Source organism: Lepidochelys kempii, chromosome 11 (genome assembly GCF_965140265.1).
Source record: "Lepidochelys kempii isolate rLepKem1 chromosome 11, rLepKem1.hap2, whole genome shotgun sequence".
Classification (NCBI taxonomy): Eukaryota; Metazoa; Chordata; order Testudines; family Cheloniidae; genus Lepidochelys; species Lepidochelys kempii.
In genome coordinates, this window is record NC_133266.1 from 38,768,343 (window position 1) to 38,796,246 (window position 27,904).

Below are 27,904 nucleotides of genomic sequence, written 5' to 3' on the forward strand. Positions count from 1 at the left end.
GATAATTGAGATATGGATTATGCCTTTAGGCTCCACCTCCTTTTTGTCTCTGTACATGGAGGAGTACTGGGTTTGAATAAGAGGGTTTTCATACTTTTCAGCACCCGAAAAGCCTTTTGGCTTGTGATCTACAGGTCAACCTTACCCCTGCTCTGTTATCCATTGTATTTGAGTCAGCAGCAAAACCTGAACTGTACGTTTCTACAGCAGCTAGCATAATTGGGCCCCAATTGCAATTGAGGCCTATGGCTGGTGCCATATAAGTTTTTTTTACTACTTGAAATCAAGATAAAGTACATACATGGCATTAGCTCTAGTCACTATATCCAAGACTGAAATGAGAGACACTGATTGATAGTTTGTTGGGTCTTCTCTTTGTAAGCACACAGGCTCTCCAACTTCTCCTTTGTTTTTCAACACTTACCCAAAATGCTCGCTTGTGGTTCTGTAGTTTATTTTGCAGGCTCTTTTAGAGTTCTTGGTGCCTTTGCTATAGGCTGTAGTCATGAGTAAAGCAAACTCAGACTCCCTCCACAAAGGCCCAATTCTGACTTCAGACACAGAATTAAGACACCTGTTGCTGACCAATAGGACCCTGATATTGACAACTATCAACACTTGCTGCCTGTTAATACCCTTAACAAATGAATTGTAATTCCTTTTCGATTGTAAAATCCCCTGGCAAGAGACCACCACCCAGAGGGTCACACACACACAGTGTTCACTAAATAAATAACATTTACTCTAGAGGAACAATATAGTAAAATTTTTGGAGTTTTAGTCTATTTATTGTAATAGGTTTTTTCCCCAAGTAAAATTTAATTGATTTCCATGAATGTTTAGCTAATTCATTTTGTTTCAGTATTCCTTAATATATTAACTAGCTGGTACCAGTGGAAAAGTCACATGTTTAGGAGACTTTGAAGCTCTTTTTCTCAGGACTTTTTTTTTTTTTTTTTTTTAAACCAGCACTACAAGATAACAGCCCTTCTTCAGGATGTGTGACTAACACAGATGGCATTAGTCAACAGCAGTGGTTAGGAGGAAGGACAAACAAACCTACCACTATTTTTAAATAGTTTTTTTTAAATAACACTCACTGATTTAATTCAGAATGAAAATGATTTCAAACTAATTAAACACACCACTTTAAAAAATAAAATAAAAAATAAACACACTTGGTTTCAGTTTTTTTTCACTTTTCAAGGACGAATGTACTTTCTTAATCCATTTCAGCACCAGTTTTGATCAAGGTCTTACTTTCTCCTTACAAATATTCAGCATAGAACCCAGCCTTGTGTAACTTATCAACATTTATCAGCATGGACACAAGATCTGATGCCTGCCCCTTTACTAGGATAATGAAAAACTTAATTGCAGCAGGGCAGTTGTGTTCAGCTTCTCTCACATGCAAGCCAGGTAGGAGGCCATCAAGTGTGTTGAGAAACACATTATCCACTTTCTGCTACAAGCCCCAACCTCCTTTCTTACACTCCCAACAGCTTCTGTAGCCTGCAGTCTGCCTGTAGGAAAGCAAGAGTCCATGCAGGTGACTTCTGACTAGTTCACAGCTTTTTACTCCATTTTACTGCAGCCTAACCTAGGTTTCCTCACATGCAGTTCTGCCTTTAATAGCTTTGGTAGTTTTTGGATGTTTTGTTTTGCAAGAGGAACAAAATGAAGCGCACGGTTTGTGGAGTCCCCAGGGCCCTGTCTGCAAGGGGTAGCCCTCCCGTACAGTACTGCTTTTATGCACTGCCGTAGAAGAGCAATCCACAGCACTTGCAATGCCAGTCAGCTTGATCAGGAGTCCCATGGCCCTAGGGAAAGAACCAGCAGCCCCCACCCAGTCTTCCACAGGCCAGAGTAAATACAGCCCCACAGAGTCAGGTATTCTCACAGAGGAAAGGAACAGCTTACCCTTGCAAGCTAGAAGTTTTTTCCCTCAGTCCTAAGCAGATAGCATTTAGTATAATAGAAGTTAATACTTACTAGCTAGTAAAGGGAGAAGTAGGAGCTAATTGCATGATGGCTAGTTTAGAGTTACAGCAGCTTGCCCCTGCCAGATTTAAAGGAAAAGCACCAGAAAGGCATGCTGGGACAAAGTTTCTGTTAAAAGGGCAGCCCACCTATCAGAGGAGCCCTAATGACCAGGCAGTCATAAAGAAAATTGCTCCTGAGAAAGGTTGCTTCTGCATAGCATTGCTTCACCACACCATCCATATCTCCCTCCAACAAATGCTTTCTTGTCTGTTCTGTTCCCGTCTCCTGCATCTCATTGTCTTAGGTTTTCTCAACAATCCTGAGTGCTTGTCAGACTACTGGAAGCCTTGTTACTCTGGAGATAGTTTGGGGAAGTCCCTAAAGAGCCTGACATCAGGTAGGCATGGTGTTACCTCTTCCCCCAGCAGTCCTAAGAGCGTGTTAGAGATTTCATTATGATGAGGGCCTTCCTGATACTCTACTTAAGTTTTCAGTACATATTCATAGTTTTGCCATCTGGTGCATTAGAAAGTCTCTCCCTCACTTATAGAAATGCCATTCAATATTTTGGAAAATGAGTAAGAAAAGTAACCCCAAAATCCCCCATTAACCATTAAAGGCAGTGCTGGTTCTTTAGGACACTGAGGTCATAAGCTCCATCTCAAACTTAACAATATTGAATAATGTGTACTCTCTTTCTAAGCAGAGAAGTTATCTTACTCATATTTGAACTTAAGTTTGGCTGCAAGCTGTGCCATGTAATATCAGATACTCTCATTAGTTTTTGGAAGGTCTTTGCTGTCTTCCACCAGTCTCCCAAATATAATTCACCTTTAACTTCTGCACTGTTTTGCCTTTAATTTGTATGTAATTTTATTGCCAATGGGCTAGTCCAATGAGAGCTTCTGTGCAAATGAGCCATGTGCAATCCCAAGCTCTAGTAAAATCCTTCAGGTAGTCCTACAGTACTCCTAGAGTAAAGTCCTTTAGCTTTCCCTGCCCCTGCCCCCCATTTTGGAAATCCTTTAATTTTATTTGCTCTATAGCTACAGTTTTACAGCCACATCATGAGTTGCATGTGAACATTGTGCAGTGCAGACTGGGGGTCTGATTGGGTGCCACACCTTTGGACTAGTTTACTTTTTGGGGCCCAAGAAATATTCAGGGAGGTCCCAGCCACCCTCCCTACACCAGAGGCCCAGGATTCCCCACCCCAGAGGAAAATCCTCATTAGTTTCTAAGTTTACTGCCACTTTGATGGACAGGTACCAAATAGCTGCAGTATGGCCAAGAAAGCCTGCTTTAATACGTTTGGTTAAGATTCTTGCATTCCCAATGTTTCTGTGCTACTAGTGAGATTCTGCATTCACTTCTTTTTATCCATTTTGTCACACACCAAAAAGCATTCCTCATTTCTGAAGGATTTTATGCTGTATCTGCAATAACATTTCCAAATTTTTGTTTGATAAATGTTGTGTGTCCTCCCCAATCCCTGCTGAGGAGGTGGTAGTATCATTTTATGGTCAAGCTGCCATAGTCCCAGTTGGTTGCAAGCTATAACTTGGTAATAATGTAAAATTTAACTTTATCACTTTTTTAGACCTTTGCAACCAGCCAAGTCATTGATAAACTCAGGATTACGTCTCTAATCTCCTGATTCCCAGTGCCTTATTCAGTCAAGCCTATAAAGAAATTTCAATGGAGAATAAATGTCTTAAGGTTACAAAATATTTAATATTACATGATAAAGTTAAATGTTTATATGAAAATATATATTCATGATTGTCTCTTCTATATTAATTTGTTTCAAATATATTCTTTTTTAGATACTCCATCCATGCATCTTTTGATGACAGCTCCATGGAATTCCATTCAAAGTGAGGAATCTGTAAGACAGAGTTTGCACGGTAACTTACTGTTAACATTTCTTCTTGTTAGACACAGTGTCATAGTAGATACACATATGCAATGCGTGGCACCTTTTATTTAAGACCCATGCTCTCCATTTTAAGATATGGAAGATTGTTATAGGAGATAAAATATGGAAGATTGAAGATCATTATATGGGCTATGCTTCATTTTTAATATTAGGAATTTCTTAATGCTAAATGTATTTGCCTGGTAACAGTCAGCTTGCTTTCATATAATAATAGTAGAGATGAAGGACCAGATGCTCAGGTGGAGTAAGTTGGCATAGCTCCATCATCATGTCATTTCCTGTCCGAATGTCAAAATACTTCTAATTAAGGACTAAATCCTCCACTGTATAAACTGGCAATTTACACCAGCTGAGGATCTGACCCTTAAATTTTAAAAACTGCCTCAGACAGGAAATGACATGATAAAAATTGGGTAACATATAGTGTCAGAAGAATACCAGAGGGAGAAAATTAAGGGTATTCAAGCTGTCTGAAGGACAAAACTGTAAGTCACATGGACTGGATTCTGTTTCAAATTACAGTAGATGAAGCAAGAGTTAGAGTGGAACCTGCTTATAGTGAAGCTTTGCTTCTAGGGTATGTCGACACTAATTTGGAGGAATAATAACCCTAGATCTCTAATCCTCCACTGGGGCAGCTCCACCTCTTGTAGCAACAGTGGAAGCAGTAGCTTAGGCAGGGCATGTGTTTTTATCACTGTGTCTGGGCTACACACCACAGTGGTAAGCGTCCATGCCTTGTCTATCCCACAACTTCCACTGCTGGAGCTGCACTAGTGGAGAATTAGGCGGGCCTAGTGTAGAAAGCCCCCACTTGAACTGAAGTGGAGCAGAATTTCCAAATTGATTCAGTGTATTTCAATGGACTTTCACTCCTTTTAAATGGAGCTTCTCTCCACTTAGAGGTGGTTCCAGTCTGGCATTCCTTTTAGAAGGCAGCAGTCATCTACCAAGGAGTGCTGCGTTCCAAAGAGAGTAGCACATCCCTCACTTCCTCTGTTTGAGCAGCAGAGGCAAAGCAGCCACTATGCTATAGTGGAGGAAGGGTATACAAGATCATTTGCCTTGTTTTGCTGCAGCTGGTCCGAGTGAACAGGAACTAGACAACACACTTTCCATAGCTATTTCCTCCTGGTAGGGAAAAATACTGTCTTTCCCCAACAACGTTACAGAGCCTAGAGAATCCCCTGCAAATACAAGAGAGCATTCTGCCACATATGCCCTCTCCTGTTAAAGAGAAACTGTATAAAGTTTTTGAAGGGGAGAGCTTAGAGGATTCTATTGTAAACACCAGTCCAAATATAAGATATTGATATAACAGATTGTGTGCACCATACCTGAACCACCTGGTACCCCAAAATTTCCAGGTGTCTCTTTTTCATTGCAGTGTCTCCTTTGAGGTGATATGAATTTTTGCAAAAAGCTTTAGAATCCAGAAACTCCACAGCAATTCTGCTAACAAACAAAATAGTTACTTTCAAATATTAGTAGGATGTCTAGTAATGTTCCCCCTATTCAATTATAATAGTTGTAGTCAGACTACCATTAGAATAACTTGAAAACTAAGGTTTAAAAATTTAAAGAAAATTAAACTCATTCTTTAAGTCAAGACTAAATTTTCTTCATATTTATCTAGACAAATATGAACTCTAGATGGTTCCCAAAAGCTTTTCCCTTTTACACCTCTGGTAGTTGCAAAACAGGAAAACAGCCAAACCAGCGTTTTCAAGGTCGACACTTTTGTTGCATCTCCCTACATAATTTTTGTGCATTTAATTACTGATTTGTATAAGCAATACCTGATTTGCACATACAGAATAGTAAAAATATCCCTGAAAGGAAAGCTGTCGGCACAAACACTGTTAAAGACAAAGTTCAAAGAGGAAGCCTTAAGTATAGGCATGAAGGACTTAAAAAGGCAGCCAACTTGAAACCAGTCTGCCTTTGGAAAGGCAGCCAACACAGCACAGGTGTAATATCAACTGCTCAAGCTCAGGAGCAAATGTGTTGCTACATTTAGAATAAAATACTACTGATGGAAAAGCCCTTCTAGCTTATCAGCTTTGCCATTATCAAACCACGTAGATGTACAAGATGCCAGGTGTGTTCACCCAATGGGAGCACATGCACATTTTTTGGAAGCGACTTCTAATTAGAGTGTGCTGTTGCCATTGAAAAGTCAGTGTTTATTAACAGTTATCACGTGTCTGTTTCTCAACAAGACCAGCACAAGGCAAAGGTTTAGCATCTCAGATACTGCTGTGGTGACTGTTGACTGACTTTTTAGAGCCAAATACTTTTTTTTGTCCTTTACATCTGAGAATGCTAAAGCTCATCTACAATTCTTAACCCTCCACAGCCTGGCGCTGTCCTCTGGGTGAGTTGTAGCTGCATTTTACAGGGGGGATGCTGAGGCACTGAGGATAAGGCCCTCATCCTTTTAGGTTCTCCACACCTGCAACTTCACTAGGTTCAACAGCAGTTGCACGAGGTCTGCAAAGAAATAGCCTTTGAGAAGTCAGGGCTGTATGGCTAAATTTCTGCATCACAGCCATTCAGTGCACCTACAAATGGCCAAAGAGACTTTGATTTCTTACTTTCCAAATAAGAGGGGTAAAAAAAAAAAAGAGTTGGGGACATACTGATATCAGGTGTTCACAAGGAACAGTTGTCTCTCCTGCCTCACACTCAATACCACTTCTAATCACAGGAGGTGTGATGTGTGTATTAAAAAGAGACGCCACAGCCAGCATGAAGGGTAAGAAAAAGCCTGAATATACAAACTTGGTTCATCTACTTAGCAAAATCTAATGTATAGAAAACCATGTACTAACCTCTGTGCTCCCGGTGGTAGCCCCTTCTTCCCCAGGAGCTGGATGTCTGGTCCCCACTGCACTAAGTCAGCCAAAACTATACTCTGATCCATATAGGGAAGAGGCTTTTTGTTTTTATCCAGAATGCATTCAAAATCTAAGAAAATGCAATAACCCAGTACACTAATCAATATAGGAGGAAAATGGATCTGATTTACTATCTAGAACATTTATTTTAAGAAAAACTAAGTTACCGTTATCACTGGAGTTAACAAATATTATTTGTATTATATAGGGCAAAGTCAGTTGTGGGGCCTTTTTTCAGACCCACTTTGTATCCAGTTTCCAAAATAGCAACATTCTGCTGGATGACTTATTATACTTAGACATTTGGGGCACAATTTTCAGATATTATATAGCAATGGAGTTAGGGAGAAGACTCAGGCCTATAATAACCCCTACAGGAATTAACTGTGGACTAGTGGATCCAAGGCTATTTCCACCAACCTGGTTAACCACCCACCTATTCCATAGTAGTAAGGCGTGAGAACAGATACTTTTGCATTCTGGCTTCCTCCCAAGATCTCCCCCAGCATTCTATGAATCTGCTGTTGTGCTGTATTTGTGCTGCCATTGCCTACAAAAGCAAAATGGACAAATTAGAGCATCAACATACAGGCCTGCAGGCTTGAAATAAAAATAGTGTCACAGTAAACTGCAATCATTACACTAGATATCCCAAAACAGACTGTGGGATGAAAGCATTTCTGCAGAACACTAAGGTTGGTGGTGTTCTACTTTTGTAAGCTAACCTTTCACAACCTACATGCAGCTCCACTACCTTTGAGGAGAAGAGTGGCAGCCAGGTGCATAAATGGCACATACCACAACAAGGTAAGGGGGAGGGCAAATTTTGCCCAAGCACACTGGAGTAAACCTTTACTTTGTACAGGTACTGCCACAGGATATTTTCACATCAATGCAGGACAGACAGGACATCCATTTTTAAGGTCTCATCTGACTTCTTTTTGTGCTAAGTATTACATTCAGTTATCAGCTTTTATAGTATGCTAATAAATAATCCCATTAAAATGCTACAAGAAATGTAGCACCCACCAAACTGTTGGTCCTCCATAACTAACAACAGTAATGGCGTTGCTGCTCCTAAAATACTGACCTTTACGTTGCATCTGCTGACAATAGCGCTCATGAAACCAAGGGATCTGAAACTCAGGGCATTCCAGACACACGGCTCTGTTCAATTCCATCAGGCGTAACCGGACCCTCCAATTTAAGGAATCTGGTAGGGCTGAATTTAAAAAGTCAGCTGGAACACAGGAAGTCTGGAGGGCATTCAAAATGGCTACTTAATTAATGGAGAAATTGCCTTTCAGCTAGCAGTGCATTAATGCACTTACGTTCAGAATCTTACACAGAATATGGAAACCCCTCAACTGGAATTTTTTCCTTCTCTTTTTATTCAACAATAAGGCATCAGAAAAATACAGCCATTCAAAACATCTCTTCTGAATTTCCTACCCATCAGCTCTTCACTAAATGGCAGGGGGCCAGCCCAGCAGCCTAGTTGTAGCAAAGTGTGTATGGGGGAACGGAATCAAAGTTTGGAACTAGCGCTCACTCCTTTGGTTTCAGAGAGAGAAAGTCTGGGGGAAGTCTTCTATTGTGGACAAAACCTCCACACTATTTCCTGAGCAATACATGTGACAGTATTCTTGTAAGATTCCTGCAGTAATATAATTTATTTCAAAACAGAAACTGGGTCTGGGAAATGAATAACCACTCTGAAAATTTTATGTGAACTCTAATACGAGGACAAACTAACTGCAAACAAAGCCTAAACAAAATGCTTGATGATGCTCAGATTCCCACTATGTCTTTTAAAACCAATACACTGATTTCCCCACTCCTTTCCACCAAGGATTCCAACCATCACCTGAATCAAGTTGTATTTGGAAAAGTGTTTTCCAGGAAGACTCAATTATTTAGAAGTAATTCAATTTCTATATTAGCATACTTATCTACCACACCATTTTGTACCACATCCTACATAATTAATTTAGTTAAATCAGACAAAAGTAAGCAAAATAATTTAATTTGCAATGTTTATAACTGGTTACAATCTAGGTGTTAGTCTAAAAGGCAAAGAACTTTTTGAAGAACAAACTTTATAAAAGTCAGTCTTTCCTTACGTAACACAGATACTTTAACTAGGTGTTGTGAAACAACAATCATTCTTTGCAGGATAGGGCCTAACTTTAGATAAGATGCAACAAGTGTGTGTAGCAAATCAACAGAGAGGATGGGGGAAGGAGCACAAGGGTAAAAATAGAAATAGATAGCTACACAGACTAACTATGGTACAATTTAGCAGGTTGATTAAAATATAAAACATCTCCCCAAACCATTGCATTCTTAGTAGTATCAAACTCACTCTGTTACAGGAAGAGCCTGTTTGCTAGTTGGCAGATTTGCCAGCTGGTTGAGCAGATGAGATTAAGACTTAAAATGAAAATATACTTGAAATTCAAGAGAAAATATTTGAAAAGACACTCCTCCTTTACTGACTAGCCAAGACAGGAGTTCATGTTTTCCCTACCTCAACCAACAACATCATGACAGAAAAGAGCAGAAAACAGCACTTCCTGTCCTGCTCATGTAATAAGATTTTGCAGAGGAAATAGAAATTTAGGATTTAGTATATAAAAAGCTTGATCCTGAGAGGTGCTAAGCGCCCTTGCATAGAATGAGCTCAGCACATCTCAAAGCCGGCCTTAAGTAAAAGGAAAAAGAGACTGTAGTTACTGGAGTTTCAATGTAACAGTTTTTTTTTTTTTAAATCTACAATCTACTTGGTTACTGATTTGGGATCATTTACAATGTAAAAGGTATTTCATAAAGCTTTACAGTCTTTATAAAAAGCATAATAAAAAACTAAGGGATAAATACCTACTTTCAAGCTGGGCATCCAGTTTGGCTAGGAAATCAACATTAAATATTGCGTTTATCAGGGCTGGAGGAAAATATTCAGCAACAGCCAAGGAGTAACCAAGCAGCACCAAGAGGTGAGGCTCAAAACAACCTTTAAAAACCAAAACATATATTTATATGGATGTATTACATACATGTGTAAAAAGTCTAATGAAAATTGTCTAATGAGCTCTATTCTTCCATCCATTAACATGCCTGACTCCCATTACTATCGATTGGAGTTAAATACACACACACGGACTTGCACATGCCCATTGCTTCTCCAGTTTGCCCAGTGAGGGCTGTAAAACTCTAACACAGTAAATTTCAGTTTGTGTTGTAAAATATATTGTTCCTAGTAGCGAGGCTTGTCACACCAGCCAAGTGGAACTGTGCCTCTCCTACTCCACAAAAGCCTGGCCTAATTATGGCATATTCTCTGCAGAAAGAAACTGACTAGTCTTAGAAGAGATAATAGCAAGGTACTACATTACATGGCAATCTTTCATACAACTCTCAAACTATTCTATCAGCCAAGAAATCTGTCTTTATTCATCTTTTCCTGCTTCACTATCTTCTGGTAATCAACATCAAGATCTTTCCTCTCCCCCAAATAATTAAGGGACTGATTCCAGTCCCTTTAGGAAAGGCCACAGTAATTATTTTTACAGGATTTTCCATTTATCCACATGAATATCAGCTAATTTAAATTCTCACTTTCTTTGTACAACAATTCAAGATATATTCTTAGTCCCATAGCAAGAGCGATTTCTGAAGGCTGAAATAAGGCTGTGAACTTTCATGGAAACACACAATGAATTCTGCAGAACATTACTTAGAAAAAAGAAAAGAAAATTAATCCATATGTTTCAATAGCCATCCAATTCCCATTTTTCTCAAGTGTACCTAAATTTGTGCCCTGGAAAAACAGTAACTGACACAATTACCTACCATCACTTACCTACCGTTACCTACCTACACATTACTTACCTAAATGAGAGCTAAAATGTTGGATGCAAGTCTCAAAGAACTCTTCACTTTGAGGAGGATCATAATTCATAATAGTGAAGGGGAGGAGAATAGCATATGTTCCAGAAGGATGGATCTGGATAAGAAATTTTAAAATAACCATTTGAAGAGTGAAAAAGAATCAATTTCAACACAGCCTGATGTTGCATTGTAACGAAGAGGTTTGTAACTAATTCAGAAGCAGAAGACCTAGAGTACATGGACTACTTTTAAATTCCAATGATTTCCTTTGCTCCTCAGATTTTACAGCATACAAATATTTTAAAATATACAAAACAGATGAATAATATTTGGAAGTATTGAAATTAAAGTCTCTGCGTCAGGGCAAAAGTAGGAGCAGATAGCTATAGCAATATAAACATTATTCTCTTCTTTCCAAAATCAGAGACATGCCCAGCTTCATTGTCTAAAATCTTCTAGCTTCATCTTAGTACCACAAGACCAGTAAAAATACATTAGGTTTAAGACTGTCAGAGTCTCCCCAGGAGATACTGTATTGACAACTCAGTTGAAAAGGAGACTAACTCATCTGTCCTCTTAGAAAGGACAATCCTTTTTCAGGAAAATTTTCATTCTGGGAGTAAAACCTCCTCTATTTCACACCTGAAGTAGAGTAAAACCTCTAGAACTGCCAATTAACAGGTTTGAAATCGGTAGGTCTCCTGTGTCTTTTATCCCATTCCCACCATTATGTTAATCTGATTCTTTCCAGCCATTACTAAATAATTTACAAAGCCATTCGAAGAGGAGAAATAACACTCACTGCACTGTAATAAAAATATTATAGGAAAAAGGCAACACATATGATCATACCATCAGAAGCCAAACTTCTAAAAATGAACATATCTCATCTGACATACTAAAATTATAGTTAACACCTGAAGTATCATCAATACCTTGCTTATATGTTGAACTGCCACAGAAGCTATTCTATCAAGTAATGGAGTAGAGCGGTAGTTTGTTTTGACGAAAAAAGATGAAAATTCTAGTACATTCATCCATGTAATCTGGTCCATCAAGCGCTGACAAGTATTCATTGTTTCTTCAACAAGTATTTCTTCAAACCATTCTCCAGATATATATCTAAGTTCTTCCAGCAACAGATCCATGTCACTGGCTTTTTGAAGTCTCTGATGCCCGCAGTTACTTAATTTTTGCAGAAGCTTCGCACCTGGTCCAGAAGTGCTTTGCTGATGTGACTGATCATGACGAACCCATCTGACAAGAGCTGTAGCAAAGGCATTCAAATCACTTAAGTTGCACTGAGGCAAAATTGCATCAACTCTGTTAATCACTACTTCATCCACTTGAGAAGAAGGAAGCATGGACAGAACACGAGTTAGCATAGAAATGTCACTGGGTATAACATTAACTTGTAAATAGCTGGAAGAAAGGGGAAAGAAAAACCATCAGTACTGACAAATATAATTTATGGATAAAAATAGCATATAAATTATGTAAATATAAATTCTATTTGAAAAATAAAGCATTAACCACATTAGCCATCTACATTTCAGAAGCTTGCAATAATGACAACAACAATGTGGTAAAAGCTCAAAGCATTGACTACTGTCTTATTTATTGTGAGACCAACATTTTCCTGCCACTTTACTCACTAATATCTGTCACCAAAACTACCGCTATAGAATCACCTGAACCAGAGCAGGTGAAAACAGAGGCATGAAAGCCTAAGAAGCAGAGAACAGGAAGCACTATTTAAATGCAAGCAGATTATGAAACGTGAAAAGAAAAGAAGCTCTCAGGCTGATCAATTGGAGGTCAATAGAGCCATCTCCTTGGTGTGGAAATAGTGGAAGCCACATTGCAGAGGATCTAAGACGAAGCTGAGGCAATGGGACTAAGCTACATGCTGAAGGAAGGAGAGAGGTATAGTGTTAATTGGAGAAAATGAAGTCATCAGATAAATTTTCTTTTCTTGGCATGTGAAATTTAAACCATCCTCTAAGAAATTCAGATGAGCCGGGATGCCTGTTTTTAGGGTTGGTCTATCTTGATACTAGTAGAAGAATTCTGTCCAAATAGCTGCATAGACCAAGAGGGTGGAAGACTTCATAAAGCGCCTAACCATATTACGTAACAGAAATATCTCAGATTTGCCACTCAGATATAAAACTGCCAGGCTCAAATAGTCTTGCCTGAGATGCAAGAGCAGGCCCTTAGAGAGGAGATCGTGCCTACTTGAAGAGACAGAGAAGAGAACTTTCCAACACCTGCACTACGTCTGAGTATCACAGCCTTCTTTATCAGTCTGGGATGATGACGAGGATAGTCCCTTTCTCCTCTATCATCTTCTGAATCACTCTTCCTAGTAGTGGAAGAGGGAGGAAGGCACAGAGAAGCTAATTCAGTCAATGAGGCTCTAAGGGTTGCTGATAAAACTTAGATGTCCCTTCTAAGGGCAGCTTTTATTTTCCTGTCTGTTGGGTCCTCTGGGGGAAAAAGCCCCCTTGTCAGGAATTAACACATCCTTTGCCAGGGATACCCCTACTGTATCAACATTGCAGGAGAAGGAAGAGAAATCTTTTGGATTATGAGAAATGAAATTAACCTTTTCCCGGCCTTTCCAAGAGGAACCTTGGACAGTGTGTTAGGGACGTAGAGACACCCTTATCCCCAACAAGCCATTCAGACTGAGCTCCTTCCCCCCACAGGAAGGTCAATGGGGGGAAGCCATTGCGGGAGAGCTCCTTTTCTGTGGCTCCTAAAAGGGTCTCCTTGTCAATGGAGCAATAGTCCCCCAACATGAACTATTCAGAGTCATTAAACCCCCTTAGCTTTGTTTGGGTTAACTATGGCACAGCAACTTGGCCACGCGCATGAGGTTCCCCAATTAAAGAAGAATACCCTAATTTGTGCTCCTTTCTCTTTCATTTGGGCTGACACCGGAGTCCCTACTTCTCAAAAATGGATTATTTTTAGGCATTTCTCCAGGCAGAAATGCCCCTTTCATCATCTCTTCCCACAAACACTAATAAAATCAAAGTAACAGCTATCAACGATCTTGCTGGAATGCCACCTATTCTAGAGTTCCAGTGTAAGAAGACTCCTTGCCCATTCTTATATTCAATGGAGATCATATTTATTACATAGATCAATACTATGTCTAGAGTCTAAACCACATTCACTTCCCATCCTAAAGTTCATGTGCTTTTTTAGACTTGAATTCCTACAACAGTTTAATTGTTAGTAAAACATTAAGATCTAACAAGTTGTATACAATTGTGAAGTAACAATTGTTTAATGTAATAATCAAGTTATATTTACAAAAAGAATACGCACCCAACTACCAATCTTCTTAATTTGGTGTAAAGCTCTGCATTTTGGCAATGCAGGAGCACCAAAGCTTGTGTTATTTTTGCCAACTCTACTGGCTTGTACTTATCCAAGTACTTATGTAGAAGAGAAGCAATTCTGAAACCAATGAGAAAGATAAGGATCAATTCCTTCATTATAATTTTGTGGAAAAACATCACAGAGGAACTTCTTACATCATGAACAAGACATCTCTTAGGCAACACCTAAGATCGTACAATTTGTTGCGCGTGGGTGAACTGCAGCATCCACATGAAGCCCAATTGACTTCGATGGAGCTCTGTACAGATGCAGCAGTCCATCTGTGCATACTGAATTGTAGGATCGGAGCCTCAGAGACTGGCAACTAATCAGTGTTAGTCCTGTATTATCTCTATAATGTAAGGTCTGACGCGGTCAGACCTCTGGCCTTGCTCTGAGGCGCCTCTCCATTGTTTAATCTTACGAAGATTTGTTTAGGCCAAATGGTTTCAACTATCACTATGAAGTACTAAGACCGCCTCCTACTGCTCTAACAAGGAAAATATGTGCTGACCTTTTACTTTGTCAGTTAAATTTAGAGAATAAGAATCAGTGGACCAGATACTTGAATGGCATAAGCTGGAATAGCTTCATCAACTTCAGTGAAACTATACTAGTTTACACTAAGAGAGGATCTGGCTTGGTTGGATACATGAACTAATAATTCAAAATAGAGTCTGATAAACTGGAGAAAAAAATTCAGCAGAAAACCAGATCAGCTAGTCAAATGTGCAGGATCAGTGTGTTTGTTACAGAACACTTAACAAAACATCAGAATATACCAAAATATTCCTCCTGATCTGGGTTTCTTAACCCAGATGGACAGGCCTGGGATCAGACCACAGCCTTTTCTCAGGCACTCTCCTCCTCACAGTTCCTGGAACAGCTGCTGTTACAGATCCTCCCTGCAGCACCTATATGAGCCTGAGTTCCTATCAGCTCCTTTTTTGCACCAGACAGGGCAGGGCCAATGCAGCTTGTCATATGTATGTATTCTGAATTGAGTGTCTGTATTGTACAACAGATCAGAGAGCCTGAGAGATATCACATATTCATAAACTAGCTCAGGATGTTATTGTCAATTTGGTGAGACCACATGTATTTCAAAGAAATATCCTGAACTAACTGAATCACTTTGGGTCCAGCTGTGACAACATAACTAAGAAACACAAGCATAGCATATATACACTGCAATATATCCTGGCTTTATCAGCTTCCACTTCCAACCCTCCTCAAATTTGAGCACAATTCTGCCTCATATGTGAGGATGCCTGAGTATTTTTCTGTAGGAAGTGAAAACTGCTTACAACGAGAATTCAATATAATGTTGTATTATTATTAGAAAAATTTACTTTTTAATCAGATGTGAATTTCTACATTCCATTTCTTCCATCGTTTCCACTACTACTAATGCTTGGTGACAGTTAAATTCTTCCACCATTAGTAGCGCAGTTGCTATTAACCTGAAAAGTAAGAGAAAAGATGCATTTTGCTAGTTTCCAACAATTCTCCTGTGTAATAGAGGAGAATACAGTAATCACATTTGTCTGAAGAAGGAGGGAAAAGAGATTTGTACTGTGGGAACTATAGTAGAAAATAATGGAAACAAACTCCTTCAAAATAAAGACCCTCATTTTTTTATTTCCTCCCTCAGCACAGTTGGGTAAAAAAAGCATAAACAACTGGGTAAAAGATGAAAGAGTACATGGTGGGCACATGATTTGAAATCATTCTAGAAGCCAGCAAATGGTCTACTTCTGTAAGAAGAAGAAAAAAAAAATTTAAAAGGAGGCTAAGAGTGAGTCACTGTTAACCAGTATGCTACGCTCTTTATAATGGGATCTAGCACTGACTTAAACTGGTTTTAGAGGACATAAGAGTGTTAAATTATTCAAAATCAGTCTGCCAATGAATTTCCAAACTTAATTTTTTTGCACAATCTGGTCAAATAGAGAACCACTTTGTTGGCACCAGTTTGGCCCAGAAACTCTCTATCATAGACCAACAAGTCTACATGAGCACAGCTAACCACTGTCATTTGCAGGACAGTTGCTGCAAGGGGGCACAACCCCACACACCAAAATCTCAACTTTCATTTGAAGTCTAGCTTATGACAGCAAAGAAAGTTTGAAAATCTGACCAAATGTAATAGTTTGCCTGAGTTTGCAGACGGCTTGAAACAATGCTTCGCAGAGTCCCCCGCTGCCTCCTCCGCCCCCCCCCGGGACTGTATGTAGCATGAGAAGAGCAGACAGAACCAGTCCCTGCGCCCAGTTACAACCCAGCAGCTGGGATAAGTACTGGAAGGTCTCCTGCTGTAACCTCTGCTTCTCCAGCACAGAATGGGGAGTAGGTACTCCAGGCTGCTGTGATTCTCGTGTAAAGAGAAGACACACATTTTGCTGTCCCAATTTCTTAGGCCTTGCCACTTCCATTCCAAGTGGAGGGCAGGACCACAGCCTTAGTAATGAAGCTATGGGGACGGGGCTGTGTAGCAGTGTTGCCCTTCCACCTTCCAGACAACAGCTTTTGGGACAAACTGTTACAATATTGAATCACAACGTAACAACAAATTTGCAATCTAAATTAAGCCAACTAGAAAAAAATTGCTTCTCTGCTCATGGATAACACAGAGTAGCAGGCCAGACAAGGATCCATTTTAATAGCATACTGAGCATGGGGAAAACTCAAGATTTGTATAGCTTTAAACATTTAAAGTCTTAGTTTCAGTAATCCTATTAGGTACTAGTTTGTGTGAGGGAGCACGTGTGTACACACACACTAGGCATAAATAAGATGTAAATAGGGCTAAACTTACCGTTCTCGTACTTCTGGTCCTGCCATAGGCCCTAGAGCAGCAAATAATTTTGTGAAACTCATAGGATTGTTACAATCATCAATAGTTTCAGTTAGCTTCTGTTTAATGACTAATCGGAATTCAGTGTTGTTAAACTGTAATGACTGGTATAGTCCAAGGATAAGACTGATGTTCTCTAGATCAAGCTGACTGGGATTCTCAAGGAAAACCTTATTGCATTTTTCCAGCAATGGACGGTAAGTTAGTCTGACATTTCGAAGAAACTGCACCATCCTTCTGGCGTGGTTGAAATGGATGAAATTCACTGTTTCCAACAGAAGTTCAGCCTTTTGTATTAATCGTTCTCGAAAACTCTGTGAGATAACACCAGATATATTGATCATCAAAACCGACAGGACCCTAAAAACATTCAAGAAATTTTACACTTACACACTGAGCTTTAAAAAAACCTAACAACGTTTTTAGAAATAACTAACTAAATCAGAAAATGGACAAGGAAAAGGCTTTATGGAGAATGTTGCAGAAGTTCTCTTTTTGAAGGCTATTTAAAATCCAACCTGAAAAGTAGGGCTGAGCGAAAAAATATTTTCTCCATTAAAGCAAAATGAAGAAAAATTCTGTTTCTGCTGGGATTCATAAAAAAGTTGGGATTTTTCTGCTATAAGGAAACAGACCGTTTGCAGATGTAAACTGCTTGGGATGAACCTATGTCATGTCTGATGATAAAAACTGCAAAAGCTTGGGCTCAAAGAAAATTAAAATACACAAATCAGTTCTCAAGGGGGAGTTGAAAATTAAGAAAGAGACGTGGCCTTTCTCCTCTTCTCCATATCCTAGGTAGACCTTTGGTGAACTGACTACCCTCAAGGTCAGTAAGTCCAGAACACAAAAGCTGTCCAACATAAGGGATGTTTTGAAGATTAGTTACTTAAATTTTGTAAGTGCTCTGAAGAAGAAAAATGCGAAACAAATAGAGAGCATCATTATTACTATTCTCAGTGGCCATTAGTGTTCGATTTAGCTTCAACTCCATTTTTGAAAAACTACCATTCTCAGGGCAGGAGATATCATATCCCCTGCTGTTTACTTGAGTCTAAAACAGGGGTGGGCAATAATTTTCACAGGGGGGCAACTCCACGAATTTTGGTAAGTTGTCATGGGCTGCACATTTCTACTATATTAATGGAGGGGTTCAGAGTCTGGGAGGGAGTTTGGGTGCAGGAGGGAGCTCTGGGCTGGTGCAGAGTGTTGGGGTGCAGGAGAGGGTGAGGGGTGTGGGCTCTGGGAGGGAGTTTGGTGCAGGAAGAAGCTTTGGGTTGGGGATTGGAGTGCAGGAGGGGGCGCAGGGTCTGGGAGGGAATTTGGGTGCAGGAGGGGGTTCTAACCTGGGGCAGGGGGTTAGGGTGCAGGTGGGGATGAAGGCTCTGGTTGGGAGGTGCTTACCACAGGCAACTCCCAGCTGGCAGCACAGCAGGGCTCAGGGAGGCTGCCTGCATGCCGTGGCCCCACACCACTTCCAGAAGTGGCTGCAGCTGGCTCGCAGAAATGTGTCAGCAGCAGCCAGTTCCACAAGCGACGTGAGGCCATGGCAGGCAGGCAGCCTACCTGAGTGCCCTGCTGCACTGTGGGACTTTTAGCAGCAGGGACTCAGAGATTGTGAGGGGGCAGAGGAGGCCGGACAGAAATGTTAGATAGGCTGGATCCGGCCCATATTTTGCCCACCTCTGGTCTAAAACCTCAGAAAAGGCAAGGTAAGACTCAGAATTAGGGTACAGTAATATCCCCTGCTTTTTCATTAGCACAGTATAAAACTACTCTTTTAAGCAAGCTGTGGACAGTAAAAGGATCAAATAAATTCTTGAACAAATTTTGCACATGTTTTCCCCAAAGAGACTCAGAAGATGACTTATCTAAATTTTCCCAGACTGGATTCATCCATGAAGACTGACCCTATGCCATTGTACAATTATTTGCCTCCTCCAAAATTTGAAGAGTTGATAAAAAGTCAAAGTATTGAATAAACAAGGCATAATAATTCTGTACATATTGCATCTAATATTATTCAGCTTCATTGAACCAGAATTACCTTGTGTCTTGTATAGAATCCAAGTTCACGTTCACAATATCAGCTATTTTGCCAGTTAGAGGGCTAGCGTATATCTGTTGTTCATTCAGACACATTGCAAACTTAGATAGAGTTGGCAGACTAAACCTGTTGATACATCAAACAAAAGAAAACTGAACGGTAAACATTATTTTTCTTTCCATAAAAGCATGGAGGTAAAACAACTAATACAATAATTAAATTAGCAAGTAGACAGAAGTTTAAAATTAAGAAACAATCTCTCTGCCCCTTCCCTCCCCCCAAAATCAGACCAATATAAACTGCTTTCCTGATAGGTCATCCCCTAGTAACATTCATGCCTCAACCAAAATAAAACAGAAGTCCATAAGGAGAGAGTTCTGAACAGCTTAAAAACCTAAACCTTAAAAAATTTGATTTTCATATCAAAATAAGACAATAAGAAGCGTGTGTACACAGTCTGGTAAAGTACAGAAGGAGTTCCTAGGTTTAGTAAGGCCACTGTAGTGGAGTGGTTAAGATTATTCTATCATGCAGTAAACTGCTGCCATGTTGAATAAATGTTGCTGAAGTGAATCTGAAAGTCACCTGGTGTGGGTATTAGTATGCAGTACTGGCTTTTCACTAGCCTGTCAGTGTGTCTTAGTTAGTAGGCTGGGACAGACTATTCTGTCCTGTTGGTGACAACAGAAGAGAGTGATGCCAACCCCTGCATTCACCCAGGGACAGAGGAACAAAAAATGCAATCTCAAAATAAACACAAATGCAAAGAAGGAAAAATACTAGGGTTCTATACTAAAAGTCTTTTCCAAAATTAAGATGGTGAGGAGGAGAGGGATATATCCACCATTAAAGAGCAGGACAAGAAGCATATCCCTGCTTTATTTATCAATACAAAACTGCATGTATGCCCTCTTTGAATTTCCTTTGTCGGTGGTGTATGTGTTCACACATCTAAATATAATCTTAAATCTGCATTTATTCATCTAGATACAACAGCCTCTATTGTTTAGTATCTAAGCACCTCCATTGGCCACCTGCAATTCAAAACTCCATCAATACTCAAAGCTTGATTATGTTAACAAAACAAAACCAGTTCAAAAGAGGAGACAATCCAAAAAGATAGTTGAGGTTTAAAATAATGATATAAAATACTTAGATAATGTCTAAAACTCTAGTAAGCACCGTGTGAGAGAACTTTTATAGACATTAACTCAAGCTGAACATGCTTGTAATTTACTTCTCTCTGGAGGTAGAATAGCATAATACTTGCCTTTCTAATCTTCTCCATGCTTCCATGACCAGCTCTTCTACCAGAGAATCATGGGCCTCAACAGTGAACCTTCATAATGATTAAAGACAAGACAAACCAGGCAGAGGTGCATAACTCTTAACATATGCTTTAAAAGAGCTACACAGACTCTAGTAAGAGAGTTATATTCAGTAATAATTTGCATTTCTATGGCACCTTCCAACCAAAGGTCTAATTGCACATTACAAATGTTAATGGATTAAGCATCATAACACCCCTGTGATGTAGATAAGTATTCCCATTTTACACATGGGGAAACTGAGGCACAGAGACATTAAGTGACTTGTCTAAAGTCTCACCGTCAGTATGGCAAAGCTAGGACAGGATAAAACCCAGATCTCTTTACTTTCAGCCTTGTGTTTTAATCACAAGGCTGGAAGGATATATTTATATAAAAGAAATTAAATAAAAGAAGCTTAGCCTAATACATTTCAAAATAATACAAAATAGTCAGGTTTGTTCATTTTTAAAACAAACACATGTTGCTCACTGGAAAAATTAAATTAGCAGTTATCTCCATTAAGGTTACCAAATGTAAAAGTATAGTTCAATGGACACTATCAACTTGAAAAAAACCCACATTTGTGACTGAGAATTTTGTACCTAGTACTGTTACAATCTATGATTACTAAAATGAGAGAAGATAACAAAAATGTGGTTTTCCCTAACTGAAGACAAATTGAGGGAGGCCAGGCTACATTGTCCAGCGTAGATCCAAGAGTTATATTGATAGGATGGCCCTTGCAAGCATTGTGGATGGAAGACAATCAATGCCAAAGATGCCAAAGACTCATTACATGGACTGAATATTAACGGACCTTAAAGAGACCAATTTGCATGACAGCCAGGAGTACAGTCATGAGTTTTGGAAGAAGGCTATAAAAGTCAAGAAGAAGAAAAGTTGACAAAAAAGTTAACTTCTAAGCCAATATTATTTAACTGAACAATAAAATGTTTAAGATTATATTTACAAGCAATTTACAGGGTTCATTTAAAATTGGTTATATGAAATTTAATATTCTACTGCTTACCTCAATACATTGTACAGCGTATCCACCAAGAGATCATTATCCATAAATTCTATCTTGTTTTCAGCTAAAATGCGAAGAGTAAGAAACTGGGAATGATTTTTTACATAGTCAATATTCCTCAACAGTTGGGACTTCTCCTTTTGAAATTTCCATAGTAGACTAATTGCACTTCCAACGTGTTTTTCAGATAATTTGGCTTTGTTCTTTCCAACAAGATCAAAGACCTGATCTTCAGTTGTGCAGCTATTTAACTGGCTCAGCAACGTGTCACTACTCAGAGTTCGAAACTGGCAGCGTCTCAGTGCAAATGCGTAAATATTCCTCAAACAAAGCATTTTTGTCACCTCCACAAGCTACTTTTAAGATGTCCAGAAAGATGTTTTCCTCTTTCACTTTTCATAATAAACAGCTTCTATTAGCAAGAAGATGAGGCATTTTGAGACGCACAAACTTGTTTTTCTTGCATCTTTTATAGACACTGTGGGAAGAGGTATAAATGAATTCTAATGTATCTGTAATAGTACTGATTTAAGACAGTTAGGTAAGTTAATAATTAGGAGCTAAAAATTAAAACTATTTCTTTTTAAACATTTGAGTTAATTTCTCTTCTTAATACATCAGACTTAAAGTGAGGCCCAAATTCTTCCTGTGAATGCTCCCCCCATACTGGACATCCAAAAACAGGATTTACCTTGTTTCCATCAACAGACTTCAGTGCTTTTCAGGTGCAGGTCTGACTTCACCAGCATAGCACGTACTGGGAATCACACCAAACCCAAGCCAGCAATACACAGCAGTCCTACAAAAGAAAGAAAACTCATACATTATTTTGAACAGTTCATACGTGGTAGTGAACTTATTCCAAAGGTACATGGGAGCACTTGCAATTTTCATTTTTGTAGTTCACCTTTAACTAAAAAAATAAAATAATAATAAAGCCCAAAAAACCCTCCAAAAGCCATCACATGCTTTTCTCAGTGTGGCACACATTCATGATATCATGGATGCTGGTGCACACATAAGGAAACAAATGGGGAGGAGGGATAACTCAGTGGTTTGAGCACTGGCCTGCTAAACCCAAGGTTGTGAGTTCAATCCTTGAGGGGGCCATTGAGGGATCTGGGGCAAAAATAGAGGGTTGGACTACATGACCTCCTGAGGTCCCTTCCAAACCTGGGATTCTACGAAACAAAGAAAATTAATCTGTCATGATTTATGTTCCATTTAAACACAAAATAAAGTATTCTGTACAAAAAGCGAACAAAAAAATAATTTAAAAAAATCAGAAGGGACAGGAATTTCCCTGCTATCAAGTTGTAGACCATTTTAAGTATTTTTTTATTACCTCAATTTCCTTTCTACTCCAGTTTTATCAAATACTTTTATCTCTTCTATCCATTCTGTACTGTACTGATCTCTATAAAACATTCATTCTGATCTACCTCTATATTATAAAGAGTTTTATGATTATTTTTATATAACCTTGTCCATAAAAAGTAACTCCAGTGTAGTTGAACTTTTCCTTCTAGAAGCAATGCAACACACTTACTCATTTCCTTGAGATGCAGGCCTTTTTATACCAGTTATGACCTCTTAACATAGGACTTTTATTACTGGAACTGAAATAAGCTAAAATGCAGACCAATACTCGATAAAGAGACATTGTAAACTGGAAATCTAGTAGTTTTCAACAAATAAGTTAAAAACATTCTAAGTACTACACTGGTCAATTTGACAATTTTTGTAATTTTACAAAATCACATTTTCCCATTTTTCAAAAAATGTTTCTCTCTCCCTTGTTTCTCTGTGTGGGAAAAAAAAACACAAAATCAGATACTCAAAAGGGGAAACTGATTTACTCTTCAGGAGAGACAGGTTTTCAGTAGAAAAGATGAGACTGAGTTTACACAGACCTGTTAAACTACATAAAGTAAACAATCTAAAGAAACAGAAAATTATTTTTTCTTTCATTCTGAGAAAATGAGAGCACAGATCAAAATTAGGACAACCCCATTATCTTGCTGGCCAACTAACACTGATGCAGATATTTTCCTAGCCTAATTTTACAACACAATTAAGAAAGCATCACACAAACACTTAAAAGGTGCATTGTCAGGTTAAAAATAATTTTTAAAACATTTCCTTATCTGTGTTACCTGCAATACATAACTGTAAACTAAGTATTTCCCTCAGTTCAGACAATAAGAAATTAGTTGGTTTCGGTAATAACTCCCACACTTCCTGACCCTTCATAGGATCAGGGTAGAGGCGAGTACAGGCTCTGCCTCATGTGCTAACAAGCTATGCTGCAAGACAGCGAGAAGGAAAGTAGGTCACTAGCCCCATGGAAGAGAGTTAAAGGAGGATGACGACCTTCTCTGGAGATGTTTTGTGTACCACAGGATTTCCCCATGGAGCTCAGAACATCCATGCCCCCAGCTCCTCTGCAGACCCACAAATTCCTCCATCCCAAGGACTAGGGCTTGGGACCTCTGCCTGGTGGAGCTGCACAGTTTCCAATAAACTTTTTCCTTCCTGTAGGCTTTTAACTGAAGCAGATGATTTATCCCAAAGCTCTTAAAAATCCTAGAAGACAACATTAATTCCAATTGTTACTCTTTACAAAGAGAAGTGAAATAAAATAAGTACAGAGTAAAATTTATTTTGCCATAAGCTTTAAAAATATACTGGTCAAAACAAACACACAAAAACCTATTCAAAGAACAGGCTTATTACATAGTTTTCTATGTATTGTACAAAAGATTTACTGAAAGGACAAGAAACTCCTTTAAATTACCCCAGAACAGATTAAACAAACATATTGAGCATTTAAAGTTGGCTCATAAACCAATAAGAACCACAAAGTTCTCAGTTAAGGATGAACTTTATATGTCCTCCAATAACATACTAATAAGGCACATTCAAAAAACCATTTTTAGCAGTGCATTATTGTTTTGAGATCAGAGACATACAACAGGGTGGATTTCCCTCATCACCTAATTGTTTTACTTTTATTGAGTTGTGTCATAGCCAAGGCAGCATCAAGGTTGGTAAAATATGACCTAACTTTTTTTCCTTCTGTTTGCTAACTTCATGCAGTTTATTGCCATGTGCAATTCAATATGCTGGCAACAAGTATTCATACAGCACTTCTAAGATGTAAAGGTCCCATCTGGCCTTAAGAGCGATGAATCTATGTATAGGACTGTATGCCAAGTACTACAGGAGGAACAGTAATTAGCCCTATATTTGGGTGGTCTAACACTTCCCATTTTATGAATACTGTATATAATTTTAAGGTACTTCAACCTCTGCATGGTTTGCAACAGAATTTTAAAATCTGAAAGGGGGATAACTCCAAAAGTCAGAGAGAGGTCTTTTTGTCCCCATGAAAACACCTCCAGATTTAGCATTATACATCTTCGAAAACTGGCATGGGAGTATGATGACCCTCTCCCTGCCATGCCGATGCTCGTGGGGGCAGGCGGGTGCCCATGAGACCCCTGTGGGGCCTCCTCGGACCAGGGTACCTATGTGGGTGCATTCACCCCCCTCCAGCCAAGGGAGGGGAGTTTTACTCTGGTTCCCTCCTGAAATGTCTGCCAGCGCTTCAGTAACCCCCAGTTACCAGCTTCCACCCGGAACCTGAGGGACCCAGCCCCCTGGCAGCGCACAGCTGGAGGGAGGCGCAAAACCACGCGGCTGCGACCGGCCACTCACCGTGGCGCTCCCGGGCTCTTCGGAGCCACATGGCAAAAGATCATCGCCTCAGCCCCCAGGCTCACGCCTGCGGGGGGCTCACGCCTGGCAACCGCGCCTCGCTCTGCAGTCCTACTGCCAAGATGCGATGGGAACACACCGAGCTGCCACCCCAGCCGCCCCGGAAACCTGAGGACCAGCCTCGAGCAGTGCGGACTAGACGCCCAGCATGCAATGCTCGAGACGGGCCGCTCAGCCCGACTGGGAGCATTGAATGCTGGGATCAGTAGTCTCTCCTCCTGGAAATAAGGCGGATCATTAACCGATAGACTTTGTGTCCACTGGGTGCATTGCATGCTGGGAGAGTTGTAGTTCCCATGGACAGCTTCTCTTTATTGGGGAAGAAAGTGGCTGCAATCCATTCAGTTTTATGCAAGTTACATGCAGTCCTTGTTAGGCTCCTGACAAACTACAAGCACTCTGGCTTCTTCAGCTGGTCAAACCCTGACATCTCCACAGCTCTATGATAAACTGCCAATTCTGTAGGACTCCTTCTACTGGGCAAACTTTGGGCAAGTTGAAAAGGAGGACTTGTGGCACCTTAGAGAACAAGTTCTATCTTCAGCTGAGCAGAGTTTAAATGCCCTATGACCCACCTCAGTGAAAGTCAGAGAACACAGAAGAAATAGACTTTCCAATAAAAAATGATCATGCCTTTTTTGTTTTTCTTTCCCCCAAATACTTTTCTATTCAGCATTTATCTTTGGACTTCGAGTTTATACTAACAGAGCAAAATGTCCCTACAGTATGTTTAACTTGTACATATGTTGCAGTCATGATGTACTAAGTCATTATATCTGTTGTTTTACACACACACAAAAAGGCTCGTCCAGGAATTTAAATTTCCCTGCTTTTGGAGGGGCACATTCTGTGCCTCGCCGCAGCCCTGGGGCCAGAGGAGCTCACTCTCCTCAACCCAGCCCAAGGGCCGGTGGAGCTGTCAGCTCCTGCCATGACCCCAGGATGGGAGGAGCTCGCTCTTCCCGTTACAGCCCTGGGGCCAGAGTGGTTCTATACTCCTGCCAATTATTGGGGGGGCCTGTGGCCCCCCTTGCGCATGCCCCTGCACATACATTAAAATGACATTATTTAGGTTACAAAGACAAGCACTAAAAAGTTAGGAAATAATTAAGGTTTCAGAGTGGTAGCTATGTTAGTCTGTATCAGCAAAAACAATGAGGAGTCCTTGTGGCACCTTAGTGACTAACCAATTTATTTGGGCATAAGCTTTCATGGGCTAAAGCCCACTTACTTCATCAGATGCATGAAGTGAAAAATACAGTACGCAGTATATATATCACAGCACATGAAAAGATGGGAGTTGCCTTGCCAAGTGGAGGGGTCAATGCTAATGAGGCCAATTCAATTAAGGCGGAAGTGGCCTATTCTCAACAGTTGACAAGAAGGGGTGAATATCAGGAGAGGGAATATTACTTTTGTAGTGCTAACGAGGCCAATGCAATCAAGGTGGACGTCACCCATTTCCAATCTTTGACAAGAAGGTGTGAGTATCAGCAGAGGGAAAACTACTTCAGGCCCCTTATGAATAGCATTATAATACAGTCTTTAATTATACTATCATATCATTTTCTTCTACCCCTCTCCCTCATTCAATGCACAGGAAGGATGGTGCTCACTTCAACAGAAGCTATTAAATATTTTGTCCAGCATCACCTATGGCTCTGTGGCACAGGCAGGGATAGAAACCAGTTAAAGGCAACATCCAACTGCCTTAATCATGAGACAGTCCTTTCTCCTCCTGCAATCTGCTTAGGCCTAGCCCATCACAGATTTCTGCACAACATCCAGCTGGTCTACCTCCAAACAGTGCCCAGAGAATATCTATACATGCTTGTACTTTATACCATCCACTTCCTCACCCTTGTGTCCTGCTCCTGCCCTAACACCAAGTGGACATGCTGCCACGTGAGGAGGGTGAGGAGCTCTTGGGCTAGCCTGTATTCCACTCTGGTTTCAAAGCCTGCTGGGGATATTAGTTGACAGCTCCTCCAAGCACGTACCTCATGCAGTTCACAAACTTCCCCAAAAAGTTGTCCCTTTTGTGGTGAGAGGAAGACCCTGGTGCACATCTGTGTAGAGTGCATCAGGTTGCAACCTCTCTTCCGGCTCCTCCAGAATGTCTTACTGAGGTTCTGGCTACACTTTTCTCTGCACCTCCTGATCTACACACAACCCATCTGCACTTACACTAAGTTGCAAAACCTCCTTGGCAACCACTTCGTGGTGCTGGCCAAGATGGCCATCCATCACTCCAGGAGGAGGAAGCTGGACTGGGGGGGTACACTCCAACTATGGGGCTTATTTCCAGTCCCTTGCTTGCTTACATCTCTGTCTAGAGTTCCTCTGAATGGCATCCACTGACTCCTTGGATGCCTTTGAGGAGCAGTAGGTGCTGCTGTCTGGTGTTCTCTGCTTGGTTTCCCCCTCGGATTCCTCATTCTTAATTGCTTAATCTTGTTGTCCCAAGAACTCAACTGTAGCCTAGGCTTTGTGGTGCTTTCCACTTAGCTGAGGGGACAGGCCTAGACCCACCGGCCCCAGACTGGTACAAATAGTACAAAATCCTGCTCCAGATCCCGAGTAGGTCAATCCTGTGCACTGAATGAGGCAGAAGTCCTGCAGAAAAAATAATATGTGTGCATATAATTGTTCCTTATTTTGTGCCCATCACATAGTATATCTGAGTGTCATCAGCCCTTTCTCCAGTTTAAATACTGGAGTCCAGGCCCAAGGTTCCTGCTGGAGGCTGCCCACACGTCCTTGTGAACAATATT

At 40.1% G+C, this 27,904-nt stretch overlaps 1 protein-coding gene across 2 annotated transcripts; it reads right to left on the bottom strand.

The window, feature by feature from the left end:
• Positions 1-3,662: 3,662 nt before the first annotated feature.
• On the bottom strand, positions 3,663-25,269 carry FASTKD1 (FAST kinase domains 1). 2 transcript variants are annotated; one of them, XM_073305765.1, is made up of 16 exons: positions 25,071-25,269; positions 22,042-22,149; positions 21,351-21,828; positions 20,281-20,349; positions 19,011-19,136; positions 16,925-17,323; positions 15,459-15,569; positions 14,053-14,184; positions 11,649-12,135; positions 10,714-10,828; positions 9,707-9,835; positions 7,913-8,044; positions 7,259-7,372; positions 6,757-6,892; positions 5,260-5,374; positions 3,663-3,869 (listed from the first exon to the last, which is right to left on the bottom strand). In XM_073305765.1, exons 3-16 carry the CDS (start codon positions 21,683-21,685, stop codon positions 3,780-3,782), a joined length of 2,490 nt encoding a protein of 829 aa, XP_073161866.1. In that variant the 5' UTR covers positions 21,686-21,828; positions 22,042-22,149; positions 25,071-25,269; the 3' UTR covers positions 3,663-3,779. The 2 variants fall into 2 exon arrangements, with proteins under 2 accessions (XP_073161866.1, XP_073161867.1); XM_073305766.1 differs by lacking the exons at positions 22,042-22,149; positions 25,071-25,269 and having other exon boundaries at positions 3,665-3,869; positions 20,281-21,195; positions 21,351-21,375.
• Positions 25,270-27,904: the final 2,635 nt, after the last annotated feature.

Excerpts from the sequence above, each read along its gene's own strand:
- FASTKD1 (XM_073305765.1), bottom strand. The coding sequence starts at position 21,685 with ATGCTTTGTTTGAGGAATATTTACGCATTTGCACTGAGACGCTGCCAG. Across the intron at positions 10,829-11,648 it reads CAGTTCAACATATAAGCAAG|ATCCATCCTTCTGGAACATA; the intron begins GTATTGATGATA and ends TTTCTTATCCAG. Across the intron at positions 6,893-7,258 it reads GCCTTACTACTATGGAATAG|ATTTTGAATGCATTCTGGAT; the intron begins GTGGGTGGTTAA and ends GCATTTTCTTAG.